This window comes from Eurosta solidaginis, chromosome 3 (genome assembly GCF_040869045.1).
Source record: "Eurosta solidaginis isolate ZX-2024a chromosome 3, ASM4086904v1, whole genome shotgun sequence".
Taxonomy (NCBI): Eukaryota; Metazoa; Arthropoda; class Insecta; order Diptera; family Tephritidae; genus Eurosta; species Eurosta solidaginis.
Window position 1 is genome coordinate 59835831 of NC_090321.1, and position 15402 is coordinate 59851232.

The window sequence follows — 15402 nt, forward strand, 5'->3', positions numbered from 1 at the left end:
AATGAAAGGTGTTAATGAGTATTTTAAAAGGGAGTAATCCTTAGTTCCATAGGTGGACGCCGTTTCTAGATATCGCCCTAAAGGTGGACCAGGGGTGACCCTAGCATTTGTTTGTACAATATGGGTAGCAAAAGAAAGGTGTTAATGAGTATTTTAAAAGGGAGTAATCCTTAGTTCCATAGGTGGACGCATTTTCGAGATATCGCCATAAAGGTGGACCAGGGGTGACCCTAGCATTTGTTTGTACAATATGGGTATCAAAAGAAAGGTGTTAATGAGTATTTTAAAAGGGAGTAATCCTTAGTTCCATAGGTGGACGCCGTTTCGAGATATCGCCATAAAGGTGGACCAGGGGTGACTCTAGACTTTGTTTGTACGATATGGGTATCAAATAAAAGGTGTTAATGAGTCATTTTAAAAGGGAGTGGGCCTTCGTTCTATAGGTGTTCGCCTTTTCGAGATATCGCCATAAAGGTGGACCAGGGGTGATTTTAGAATATGTTTGTACGATATGGGTATCAAATGAAAGGCGTTAATGAGTATTTTAAAAGGGCGTGGGGCTTAGTTCTATAGGTGGACGCCTGTTCGAGATATCGCCATAAAGGTGGACCAGGGGTGACTCTAGAATGAGTTTGTACGATATGGGTATCAAATTGAAGGTACTAATTAGAGTTTTAAAAGGGAGTGGTGTGAAGGCGTTTTCCAGATATCGACCAAAATGTGGACCAGGGTGACCCAGAACATCATCTGTTGGATAGCGCTAATTTATTTATATATGTAATACCTGCCAAGATTTTAAGGGTTTTTTATTTCGCCCTGCAGAACTTTTTCATTTTCTTCTACTTAATATGGTAGGTGTCACAACCATTTTATAAAGTTTTTTCTAAAGTTATATTTCGCGTCAATAAAACAATCCAATTACCTTACCATGTTTCATCCCTTTTTTCGTATTTGGTATAGAATTATGGCATTTTTTCATTTTTCGTAATTTTCGATATCGAAAAAGTGGGCGTGGTCATAGTCGGATTTCGTTCATTTTTCATACCAAGATAAAGTGAGTTCAAGTAAGCACGTGAACTAAGTTCATTAAAGATATGTCGATTTTTGCTCAAGTTATCGTGTTAACGGCCAGGCGGAAGGACAGACGGACGACTGTGTATAAAAACTGGGCGTGGCATCTACCGATTTCGCCCATTTTCACGGAAAACAGTTATCGTCATAAAATCTATGCCCCTACCAAATTTAAAAAGAATTAGTGAATTTTTGTTCGACTTATGGCGTTAAAAGTATCCTTGACAAATTAAATGAAAAACGGCGGAGCCACGCCCATTTTGAAATTTTCTTTTATTTTTGTATTTTGTTGCACCATATCATTACTGGAGTTGAATGTTGACATAATTTACTTATATACTGTAAATTATAAAATTTTTTGTTAAAATTTTATTTAAAAAAATTTTTTTTTTTAAAAGTGGGCGTGGTCCCTCTCCGATTTTGCTAATTTTTATTAAGCGTACATATAGTAATAGGAGTAACGTTCCTGCCAAATTTCATCATGATATCTTCAACGACTGCCAAATTACAGCTTGCAAAAATTTTAAATTACCTTCTTTTAAAAGTGGGCGGTGCCACGCCCATTGTCCAAAATTTTACTAATTTTCTTTCTGCGTCATAAGTTCAACTCATCTACCAAGTTTCGTCGCTTTAGCTGTCTTTTGTAATGAATTATCGCACTTTTTCTGTTTTTCGAAATTTTCGATATCGAAAAAGTGGGCGTGGTTATAGTCCGATATCGTTCATTTTAAATAGCGATCTGAGATGAGTGCTCAGGAACCTACATACCAAATTTCATCAAGATACCTCAAAATTTACTCAAGTTATCGTGTTAACGGACGGACGGACGGACATGGCTCAATCAAATTTTTTTTCGATCTTGATTATTTTGATATATGGAAGTCTATATCTATCTCGATTCCTTTATATATGTACAACCAACCGTTATCCAATCAAACTTAATATACTCTGTGAGCTCTGCTCAACTGAGTATAAAAAATTTTAAGCATTTCCTTTATATAAATGGACAAAAATCAGCGAAATATGTCTCCTTATATAAAGACATATTCTTGCTAAATTTTGATTTTTAAATTTTGATATAGGAATTGAAGAAATATTTATGAGAAATATAAAGGTGGAGCGCAATTGACTGACTAATAATAATAAAAAGTCCTCTAATAATCTCCTTTCCTACCAACTTTCCAATCCAATTAATGTGCGCTCAACTTTTATATTTTTACTTCTCATAAATATTTTTGCAATTTCTATGCCGAAATTTAGAAATAAAAGATAAGCAAGAATATGTCTTTATATAAGGAGAATTTTTTCGCTGATTTTTGTCCATTTATATAAAGGAAGTGCTTACAATTTTTTTATTTTATTTTTATTTGAATTGAAAACATACTTATTCAGAATTCCAGGATATAAATAACTGATGAGAGATTGGACAACTTGGAGCAATAAATTTGGAATATACCGAGGATTAATGAAGACTGCCGACCGTTCGGTCCACGATGCTTTGCCGTCATTGAACTGTTGTGAAGACAATTTTTAAGATGGCGGGGTTCAGGTAAGAATTGTGCACGGTCCATATAATCCAAGTTGATGGCTTCAAGTTGCGTGATCTCTCATTATATCAATGTTAGTGTTATTGTAATATATATGTAGAATAAACTCCTATGCATCCTAGGGATGCTTTCATATGTATGAAACATACGTATAGGTGTATACATGTTTTTCCAGTGCTTTTGTATGCATTAATATAACCATATGCATACAGAAGAAATACAAAGGGAGTAATAGAGTATGCATGCTCCTTGAAAACCCACACGTGTTAAAAATAAATGTACGTGCATATATACTGACATGCATACATAGCTCCAATTCATGCCTCAAATATTGATGCTTCATGCATACATTTACAACTGGGAATTTTTACATGTACGATTTAGCTCAGTGAATAAGAGTACTTGACTGTAAAGTTGCGGACCTCGACTAACCGTGACAGTTACACAATTCAATTTTTAATTTTTTTTTTCTAGAAAAAAACACCTTACGTTTTTGAGAAAAAAAATTGTTTAGATTAAGAGAAGCGTTTCTATCGCGCAAAATCCATTTTCTTAGTTTTCAGGAATTTTTATGAATTTTTTTTAGTGTAGAATTGGCATGTGTCAAAGGAACCGTCTATAGATTATTTAACTGTGAGTTTTGAAACGCACAAATTTCTTGCATATCTACTAGCGCAAAAGCGTCGAATTAAGAGACTGTACTAATTCTAATTATGTCCCCTTGCTGTGCTTTGAACTGAAACTTATAACATTGCAATATTCTATGAATTGTCAATTGCAGACCTTTTGAACGCATTTGCAACTGGTTAATTCGTAGTTGGGTTTGAAATAGTCGTAGCCTTTGGTAAATTAATTTAAATTCATATAACTCAGACTTAAGCGGTGTTGGTGCAAGTGTGAGTACCAACTGCCCCGCACTGCATCCCATTAGCACCAGTTCGGAGGTACTCATTAAACCTGTAGTGCAAAACTGTAGCATTCCGTGATTATCTTCCAGTTATTCTACGGGGTGTGTTCTATATATGTATGTATGCGGACGTTTTACTAAAGCTTTCCGTTTTGAAAAACTAGATATCTACATTATCTAAAGTAAGCGGGCATTTTTTCATTGCAGGGTTAATCGATTATGGATAAAGAGGGGTCGTAATATGAACAGGTTGGAATAAAACAAAGTCTCGAAATTTCGAGCTTCATTTATTCAGATTACTTTAGATAAATATTCAGAACCATAAACTACTAAGTATAAAAAACTTTGTATATGATTAATGTAGCCTTTTTCCGTGCGTTGAAAAAAATAACAGAAAATTTCGTATCAATCTTCACTGGTTTTTAAATTCTTTGCAAACTGGGCCGCTATGAATTTTTTTAGTGCTCCTCAATAAAAAGCTCTCTCGCCTCAAAAAAACGAATCTCTGGAGCTTACTTTGTTCCTCGTTTTCGACAGGTATCGTTTTTTGTTTTCGGTTCCGACCTAATTCACTGTAAGAAGGGGGAATTTTTTAGATAGATAATTTTCCTTTTTGTGTAAAAATATTAGAGTTGACTGACCTCGGATTCTTCATCATCTAGATCTTCCGCCATATTTCTTAGAGGAAATGGCAATGAAGTTCTTCCTTCTTAAAATTTGTAACTCAGACATTCTCCTTCTTGTAGCAACTTGTACCAGTTTCGAAATCTTTCGTTACTTGCCGATTTATTTTTTGAAACCATTGCTCTGCTAGAAAGCCATTTTTCATTTTTACATCTCAATTGTAAACCATTTCATCTAAATAATTAAACCTTATTTCTATCTATGATTCTAACGCTCTAAGTACTTTAATTTCAGTCAGAGCACAAGTCGAACTTCTAAGGAAAATTGCTGAAAACTACCAATCAATGTGTATTTGTGTGGAGATTTTTTCAAAGTAAATATTATTTTTTCAAAGCAAACTATTTATTAATTGATGTTTAATACAAGCAATTCACATCATGCAAACAATTGCAGTACATTTGGACTTGCAGTGATGTTCATCCTCGTTTCCTGCATGCTGCACACAGTGGCCACCTCATATTTCATAATTATAGCTTTATTTAATGGACACGATACACTTTATATTACTGTTCAAGCAATGTGGATTACATATCATATAATGCGGATGCTTTTTGTAGTGGAACCATGTCATATGGCTGCATCAGAGGTAAAAGTAATTGTATTCATACCCACAAAACTAATTATCGGCATAAAAAATAAAAAAAATAAACGAAATACCTCCGAAGAGGTTTAGGCCGAGCTTCAATTCCAATTTGCGTCATGCTCCTTTTAATTCTTCGTACAAATTGGCTGGACGGGACCTACATTTTTTACGCCGACTCTAAGACATCTTGAAATATGTGACTAAATGAAAATCGGCCGGCTTATGAGTAGCGCAAAATAGTCATTGCCTTTATTAGAGAAATGCCTTTCCTTTTATACAAAATTATCTATTTTACACATACGCATATTAGTTTGACCTAATTTTAGATATTTGTAATTGTATAAAAATTTTGGCAGTCACATTGACAAATTGTCACTGACGCTCGGTCACGCTATGAACGAATTGGTCAATGCGCCAGTTAAATGTAACTGGATATAGGTCTTGCTGTTGGCATTTGTATGTGATGTTGAACTCCCGCTGTGTTGGGGTTAACATAATGTATGTAGGTCGATATTGTAATATGAATGCAATATGACTGTATGAGGTCTGCATAAAAAGTGCATTCGCGTAGAAGAGCATACTGCATAATGCTACAAATGCATTGGCATAAGGGACCATGCATAATGCTACATCATCCACCTTAAAAGAGTCATATATAATTGGAGACAATTGTATATGACTATTCCAGAGACTTAATGACCCACCTGCATTTTGCTTGAGTTAGAAAAAAGATTTTAATTGCTTTTGTATTCTATTATAATTTATTGCATAGCGGTAACTACATATCGACAGTAGTGAGTTTGTTTATGCCGTTTTTATTTATTTACATTTGTTTTTAATATGCTGACTTTTGTCATTTAAATTTTTTGCTTTTCATGCTATTTGGGTTTTTTTTTTTTGTATGTTTGTATATTTATAATTATGAGTAATGTTTCGTATCAAGTCTTACCTATTGAAATTCGTTTTACACAACTGACTTTTAAGTGTGTCGACCCACTTAAAATACGCTTGTGTTTGCAAAGTCTTCTTTAACATTTATGAATTAATGGTAACTTGATGCCAACATGAATTTTTATGTGTTATTTGTTTTTGTTTGTGTACATTTTCTTTACTTATGTGCTGATTTTTGTTTGGCGAGTAAAGTGGAATGCTTTTGTTGCAGATGTATTTTTGTTTTAATTATGTGAGTTGCTAGCAGATGTTTTATATTGGTTTGAGTCTATTCTTAGGGACTATTATTTCCTTATCTTTATTGTTCCTATCACTATTTTCTACTCTGTGTGATATTAAAGTGAAATTGTTATTTTTATCAATATTCTTTACTCTATACTGTCCTTTATACTTATTGTCTAACTTATGGCCCGAAGGCGAAGCTTCTTAACTGAGACCGGCCAAACTTACATTTATTTCCTTATTTTTTAGATAGGGCAAAGTAAAAATATTTTCCTATTAATATTTTCTATTCTACTGGGGGTTAAAGGTGAAACTATTTTTCCTAAAATTATGACCTCTCTAAAAAGCGAGGTTTTCCTTAAATGGACCAGGGCTAATAAATTTATAGTTATTTATTTTATGTGGTATTTCTAATAGCTAAAGATGAATGATTCTTATATTAACTATTTTTATTAAACAACGCTTTTCATTGTTTATTGAGTTCTACTAAACTAAGAACATATAAAGTAAGAAATCTGCCATTAATTACGAAAAATTTAGGAGTTGTGATTGATGAAAAGCAAAGTAGTTATGTATTGGTAGTAGTTCTATTAATGGGCAAGCGGAAGGTACAGTGGATGCAAAAATTTTTCTATCCTTGAATTTTCTTTTCGTATTTTTCATATTTTTCCTATTTTCCAGCAATACCTTTGATCTTATATGTCATGCGATTTCTGCGGCGGCCACCAAGACAGAATCGTCATGATATTAATGAAGAATTATTTAATTTTTTACCGGGGCTTGTCACTTTTACTACCTGTAGTGTTAGTGCAATTATTAGATCTTTGAGAACTTGGGTACCTTTTTATTATTTTTAAATTTGCCTACTCGAGTACTATTATATCATTTTTCACCAATTTGTCCCTCAGGACAACTGTGTTATTCCTTATAAAGGGCACCATGCATAATGCTACAATCTGCATGGCAGATTACACTCTAAGGCCCGGTTTTTCAGTAAAAGTTCAACTCGGTTTGTCACTACGCTTAAACTTATTCTACAGTTTTTCAGTCTACTTTAACTGAAGTTTAAGCTGAGGTTAAGCGGCCGACCTGGCAGGGTTAAAATCTAGTTAACATATCGGCGCATTTGTGCTTGAATACCATTAGATCTCATATTGATAACTAGCATACCTCTAAAATCTCAAGAGTTGTTACGAAACAGTGTTTTTTTAAACAGAATTTTTTATAAAGCGACAAATGCTATTACTTAAGTTGAAAAAATGATAGTTCCCAACTTGTGGTTCTTTGACTGGACTCAAGTGTGAGATTCCAATACTACAGTATTTTCACGAAAATAAAATAAGATATATATAATTTAATTTTGATAAATTACGCTTCATTACCGCTATCAAGCAGGTGCTTATTTCTCACAATAAATAGCTGTTGGCTTTGGTGGTACCACCTTGGAGATCTTTGTCAACTTCACCTCAACTCGATATCTAATGTAGGATATCAACTGGAGAAACGTGTTGAATATTCATTTGAGAACTGTACATTTCACAAAATCTCTCAAATATTGGATAATAATTTGAAAATGCTAATAACAACTAGAGAACTATAAATTCTACAAAAATTCTCAAAGATTGGATAGTGATTGGAGAATGAAGTTGTATAGCAACTTGAGAACTATCTGGTTTAAGAATAACTAGATAATGATGTTGGATATTACTTTCGGAACTATATATAGAACTAGATATTTCGCTGGAGAAATATCTTTTAAATGTTTATTGGGTAAACAAAGCCCATCTGCTGTCGTATATACAAATTCTCGATAATAAAAAACAAATGTTGCCGTACAAAAAAGCCTACCCAAAAGGCGGCCTTAAACTGTGACTGAAAAACTGCTCAGTAGTTTAACTGGAGTTTAAATTTGACTAGAGTTTAAGCAAACTTAGTTTAAGCTTAGCTTAACCAACTACTGAAAAACCGGGCCTAAGTGTTTGCCAAATCACTGCCGAGTGGCGAAACCGCTTAGAAAAACTTTCTTCTAATTGAAAAAAATTGTTTCTAAATTTTTGGTGTTGCTATTGCCCGGAACTTGAAGTAGAGGCGAAGCTCTACCACACTACAGTGACCGCCAATATTCTGAAGGCGTGAACACTCCTTCATTGGAAGCCCATACGCTTGACGCTGAAGTGTGTGCAGAACACTTGCTAATCTGCATCACAGGAATATAAAAAGTAATATTCGAAAGCTTGCAAAAGCTTCTGCTTATCATAGAGAGATGGTGGGATACCAAGAAAAGGTGCATGATGGAACCATCTATGGATGGCACCCGAATCACTGTAATTATTATACCCTGCTGAAATCCCAATAGTCACTAATGCTTCTTTATCCTACTACACAGGATTCAGTAAATTGTATCGATTGATCTGCATCGGTGTAGCAGGCGAAATGAGATCGCGACCTTCCGATGTTCTAGTGCGGGAAAAAGGTTCTATCCCATTTAGTGCATTGAGTAATATCTTGATCGAATATATAATATGTAATATATGTACAAAATTTCAAAAACGACTAACGAAAATCTATGTCAGACCTCCTTGTCTCTTCGAGCAAAGATCCATGCTAAAGAAGTTTGTAGTAGACAACGCCTTTGGGGGGTCTTATTCTCGAAGTGAATCTACGTTATATTAGACAGCAGCAAGCTTTAAGGATTTTTCAGGCTTACACATTTACATCGAAACATGTTAAGGAATGTGTAGCATCTCGACGAGACCTGGGAGTTAAAAAAAGGTGTTTCTGTAATATATTCCACGGTGTTAAACAATAAACAGACAGATAACATTGCAAACATCATACCAAATCAACAAATTGTAGCCCTCACTACTTGTGAGAACCCACTAAAGCACACATAAGGTAGTCACTGTACTGAGAAACTATAAAGTTCAGACGTTGGTGTACTGAAAGCCAAAGATGGACGACCATCAGGCAATCTTGCTAATTTAGTCAGAGAGAACCTATGCACTCTGAATGCGTACTAACTACACGGCTCACAAGTATTCTCTGTTTTAACCTATGTAAGTAATATTAATATATTGGATACAAATTTTTGTGGCTTGTACCAGCTGGATTCATCCGCTCTTTCATTACTATCTATTATTTGACGACTCAGTACAGATGTATCCAAGTTTCTTCCTACCCTGATTCTTTCTTGTGATGGTTTATAATCTAACACCCTTCTATTGACCGCTTGACAGTCAATAAAAAAGCTGACGCTGCTGCAGCTTACTCTCCTTTGGTCATGGCTACTACTTGCGCCTTAATCACACTGCAGTGGTCTGGCAACTTGTAAGATTTGCTTTTTACTGGGTCCACACTTTATATCGCAGACCCTACCCTCTCCATTAGTTTGGAATCCCTGTATACATGTTTATCGTACGCTATTATAGAACCCTTACTCCAACCTTCCAGGCGCATTGTTTAAGATCCCGACAAAAACGCGAATAATCTGTCAGTCCATTATTAGATTACGCTTTTCGGCTACCAAAGTTAGGAAACGGTTGAAGAATGGGCTATGTGAAATTTGATTGGCTCAGTTTTAAATATTTTGCATCCACATTTAATCATATTCTCAGAACGTTTCTGAAGTTCTTGAGAGGTAAGGCATGTGCAAACTCTGTGAGAAGAGCCTTTTCGATCGTTTAATGAAATGGGGACTTTTCGAAGTGGTACCCTCTTTAAACGACCCTCCTATTAGCCGTCGATGATATTGAAAGAAGCTAATGTCATAACCCATTTAATTCCACAAATATTTTTTATTTCCAAAGAGCAAAAAGACCTTACAAATAGTATCGGAAATGAATAGAAGAGGGCATGATCCAGTGCTGGCGCAAGAGGTTAGTTTACTTAATTTCATTTTTGCGCTTGACGTTGAGAGCGAAGACTTTGTATAACGCATAATTCAATTTTATTTCAATCTTATTTTGTATATTTTTTTAAATCATAGATCGGACGATTTTGGAGGGAGCTATTAATTACCAATGCAGAGATAACAGCAATGGGATTATGCAGTATTGATAGATACTTGTTGACATCGGTGAGTTAACTTGAAAGAGATAGATTTTTAAGTATGAAGAGTAAACGACGAACTGGCTGGGAGCAGAATTGTTAAAGTTTGTACGAAAATATAAAATAGGTAGCCGGGTAATTTGTTTAGCGCTTTAATCTGCCATATTCTTACTTATACATATATGTATTAAGTTTTGTTTCTCATTTGGTATATTTACAGTTCAGCTCATCGATCGCAACCTATCTCATTATATTATTACAATTCCAAAAAGGCATTAATTAAACGATTGGTGATAAAACTTTGAAACTGTGCAGAATCAGAAATTGAAGTTCAAAACTACACATATTTAAGAATTATGTATGCATGTAATTATGTCTTTAAATAAAGTTCTGTACGATAAATTTTGATCTGGATGACTTCGTTCGCAAGAGCAATGATGATAAGACTTCTTGCTTCAATAATTAGAATGGGATCGGTGGTGATAAACGACCTTATTTATGAATAAGGAAAAAATTTGCATCTATATTTTAACTTTTCAATTAAAGCAATTTTGAAAATATTCTCTAAAGTACGTTGGGAAATACCAACTAGACATGTACCATGTTTAGATATTTCCAACAGACACTTTTATTAATTTAAAAACAAGTAAGGAAGGTTAAGTTCGGGTGTAACCGAACATTACATACTCAGTTGAGAGCTATGGTGACAACATAAGGGAAAATAACCATGTAGGAAAATGAACCGAGGGTAACCCTGGAATGTGTTTGTATGACATGTGTATCAAATGAAAGGTATTAAAGAGTATTTTATGAGGGAGTGGGCCATAGTTCTATAGGTGGACGCCATTTAGGGATATCGCCATAAAGGTGGATCAGGGTTGACTCTAGAATTTCTTTGTACGATATGGGTATCAAATTAAAGGTATTAATGAGGCTTTTAAAAGGGAGTGGTGGTAGTTGTATATGTGAAGGAGTTTTCCAGATATCGACCAAAATGTGGACCAGGGTGATCCAGAACATCATCTGTCGGGTACCGCTAATTTTTTTATATATGTAATACCACGAACAGTATTCCTGCCAAGATTTCAAGGGTTTTTATTTCGCCCTGCAGAACTTTTTCATTTTCTTCTACTTAATATGGTAGGTGTCACACCCATTTTACAAAGTTTTTTTCTAAAGTTATATTTTGCGTCAATAGACCAATCCAATTACCATGTTTCATTCCTTTTTCGTATTTGGTATATTATTATGGCATTTTTTTTTCATTTTTAGTAATTTTCGATATCGAAAAAGTGAACGTGGTCATAGTCGGATTTTTGACACCAATATAAAGTGAGTTCAGATAAGTACGTGAACTGAGTTTAGTAAAAATATATCGATTTTTGCTCAAGTTATCGTGTTAACGGCCGAGCGGAAGGACAGACGGTCGACTGTGTATAAAAACTGGGCCTGGCTTCAACCGATTTCGCCCTTTTTCACAGAAATAAGTTACTGTCCCAGAATCTAAGCCCCTACCAAATTTCACAAGGATTGGTAAATGTTTGTTCGACTTATGGCATTAAAAGTATCCTAGACAAATTAAATGAAAAAGGGCGGAGCCACGCCCATTTTGAAATTTTCTTTTAGTTTTCCATTTTGTTGTACCATATCATTACTGGAGTTGAATGTTGACATAATTTACTTATATACTGTAAAGATATTAAATTTTTTGTTAAAATTTGACTTTAAAAACAAAATTTTTTTTAAAAGTGGGCGTGGTCGTTCTCCGATTTTGCTAATTTTTACTAAGCATACATATAGTAATAGGAGTAACGTTCCTGCCAAATTTCATCGTGATATATTCAACGACTGCCAAATTACAGCTTGCAAAAGTTTTAAATTACCTTCTTTTAAAAGTGGGCGGTGCCACGCCCATTGTCCAAAATTTTACTAATTTTCTATTCTGGGTCATAAGTCCAACTCACCTACCAAGTTTCATCGCTTTATCCGTCTTTGGTAATGAATTATCGCACTTTTTCTGTTTTTCGAAATTTTCGATATCGAAAAAGTAGGCGTGGTTATAGTCCGATATTGTTCATTTTAAATAGCGATCTGAGATGAGTGCTCAGGAACCTACATACCAAATTTCATCAAGATACCTCAAAATTTACTCAAGTTATCGTGTTAACGGACGGACGGACGGACGGACATGGCTCAATCAAATTTTTTTTCGATCCTGATGATTTTGATATATGGAAGACTATATCTATCTCGATTCCTTAATACCTGTTTAACCAACCGTTATCCAATCAAAGTTAATATACTCTGTGAGCTCTGCTCAACTGAGTATAATTATATAGTCTATATAAATTTTATAAAATAAAGTAGCTAAATGTTGTTATACGCCCATCACTTCACACAGAATGCTCTTATTTTAAAACATTTTTTTCATTTGAAAGCTTAGCTACATGAGATGGACAATTTCTTTATAGGGGCGTGGAAAATTGCCAAAATGTAGTAAAAAATCATAAAATTTTCGTTTACACAGCTATTAATTTAAAACGGAAGGAACGATTTTAATATTTCTTCTTTGCAGTAAAACTTTGAAATATGCATGAAATAAATACATGATTCCTCTCTAATATGAGAAAATTTGTTTGAACAAAGGAAACGTTTTTTTACCAAAAAGACAGTGCGTCTCTTTGTTCGCTGTGAACTGTGCGAGCAAACTTGCTTTGAGTGGGACAGCGTCAAATAGTGCATACATACATGTTGAATTAGATCGAATGGTGAAAATGCACTTCTAGCATTTTGGACAAAACAAGTGTCATATCTTATCCGTCAATTGCCTGACAGGATGTTTAAGATGGCTATCTTTCAACGTTTTGGCAGCGTATCACATTTGTTCACTGCGCGGGTTTATTAAAATTCCCAGGGTCGCTTCAAAGCAACCTGAAGAGTGGGCCAGGGACCGATTTAATCGAACAAATTCTATTCAAGGGTTATTTGCCTGAAATTTGGTATATAGCTCTGTGCCTACATAAGTATTTATGACACTTTTTTCTCCGGAAAATGGACCAGGAACCAGACTGGGACTGGACCTGGGACTGGGAATAAAAGATGGAGTAGAATAAGAACTAGAGATATGAGGGAATATGGAGAGGAATATAAGTGAGGGAAAATACAGAGAGGGAGAAAGAAACACGGAAAGAAAAAAGGCAGAGGGAAGGGGAATAAAAGGATAAGAAAAAGGGGGAGAGAGAGGGGGAGAGTAAGAGGTAAAGACTTATGCAGATAGGCCAAAGTTTGGGCCAAACAACGTTTGACGGGTATGTTATGTCATAAAAAATTGCTTGGGAAAAAAGCAGGCCCAAAACTCACATTTAGGTGAGAATAAAAAATTTAAGAAGGAATAGGTAATTACCTTGTAGGGAAGTCAGTAACTGGTCATACCAATTTCTGGTCCAGAACTAGACTTAAAGTGCCAAATAACCCGTATTCGCGTCAATTCAACAGAAATACGGGTGAATTAACCGGAATATCTGTCAAATTTTTCCATTCGGTTGATTTTACCAGTCTTTTTCTTTCAGTGTAAGTATGCTATATACAAAAACAAACCTGATGCTAGCTTCAAGGAGCTTCGACTTCGTGTATGCCTTTTTCCCCACACTTTGAAGCCTGTCCCCAACAATGCCAAGCAACTAACACTTTAGTCAATTCATATTAAACATGCCTAGGTGCTTCAGAGGGCAATTTCAGGGAATACCTAACATTGCATCGAAACTCGATATGGTTTTTGTTATATAATCTGTGGAAAAAAGTGCCAGTTTAAATATTTCGAATTTTAGCCTGGATCAGAACTATATTAAAATGGCAGTAGATATTTCCACTGTAGATATTTATGGAGTGGATCGGAATTGTCGAAAAAAGGATAGAAAAAAGATAGAAGCAACGTGTAGAATTTCTGCCTGGTTGGGCACTAACAAAACAGTAGTAACAAGAAAACTAGATCTAAACTGTAAATTTGAACACAAGTTCGGAACTATCGAAAATTTCTAAAGTAGAAATTTGTATCTAGTTCGGAACTACAGAAAAGGTAATGTAGCAGGGACGATTTCTGCCGCCTAGGATATCGCTATATTAAACTCGCCAGTTTGAAGCAAGAGATGAGGGTGAACTAGTAGGTTCCGAGTGCACTATAAGCGAATTAGTTTTGAACTAGAGAGCCACAGAAACTATAAACCTCCAAAGGTAGTACTTTTTTCTGTTTGGGCCTTTATCCTTGCTTTAATAAAACAATTTTCTTAGTAAAGAATAATAAAATAACATACAGGGTCGTCTCCATTCCCACTTTTATTATTCATATATTTCTACATATCAAAACTGCCTCCCCATCAGAAGATGCCAGCTTCGTACAACAGAAAACTTGACCTAGGTACCAATAATCCGAAGACGGAAAGTTATGATTTTTCTTCTGTGGAGAAATGATCACAAGAAACCGTAAAATAACCTTCAGCTGTGCTACAATCCACTGTATTTCTGCAAAAAAAAAACTTGTTTGCATTATTGTGTTTGTTTACAACCAAATCATTGAAAATAGAACAATACATGAAATTGGGCAAATTTTCTTTGCAAATACCTCTTTGCAAATAAAAGAATATACCAGGCATGCAAATTTTTTTCGCCTTTTTCGAAATTTCTCTATATTTTTTCAGCAAAATATGAATTCGATATTTTGAAAAATTAGCTTTTCTTTTAAATGTGTTTACTGAAAATCAGACTACATATTTCTATTCATTTCTAAAATCTAGTTAACAGATAAAATCTGAGCAGCAAGTTAAGCAAACATTTTAAAATATGTAAATAATGAAATAAACCAGTCGTCTACAAAAATTTTTGTAAAACACTATTGAGCAAATAATTTAACTAATCGAACAGCGATTGAATAGGTGATCGAGGCTGTTTACTATTGTGAACGTTTTTGTCAAACCTTCGCCACTTGTATGTATTCACAACGTTTTCAACATTTCTGTTTCGACAACTCCCTATCTCAGAAAACTTTTGAATAACGCCCTATTTCACAATTTGTTTCAAAAACATCTATTTTATAAACGCCCCAGCTAATGTACAAATGTATTGAATTTGAGCTCAGAAAGGGCGATTTCGAAACAAAATGTATAAATGTATTAAGATAGACTCAAGTTATTTCACAGTGGATACCGAAAAACTGTTGTGATAAATAAAACTTGGCCACTTAAATGAAATGCCATAAGCACTACTAAGATTTTGACCACAACTGTATATAATGTTATTTTTAATCGAACATACACGACTTTTAATTATTTTATTGTTACATTGAGGACTAATTAAACGAACATCTGTTGTCAGCAAGTGATGATTGTAATAAATCA

The 15402-nt window shown here is 34.6% G+C and overlaps 1 protein-coding gene across 1 annotated transcript; it reads left to right on the plus strand.

The window, feature by feature from the left end:
* The first annotated feature begins 4561 nt into the window (after positions 1-4561).
* LOC137247261 (gustatory receptor for sugar taste 43a-like) lies at positions 4562-10295 on the plus strand. Its single transcript, XM_067778366.1, has 4 exons — positions 4562-4795; positions 9772-9840; positions 9951-10040; positions 10233-10295. The coding sequence occupies exons 1-4, from the start codon at positions 4562-4564 to the stop codon at positions 10293-10295; spliced, it is 456 nt and encodes a 151-aa protein (XP_067634467.1).
* Positions 10296-15402: the final 5107 nt, after the last annotated feature.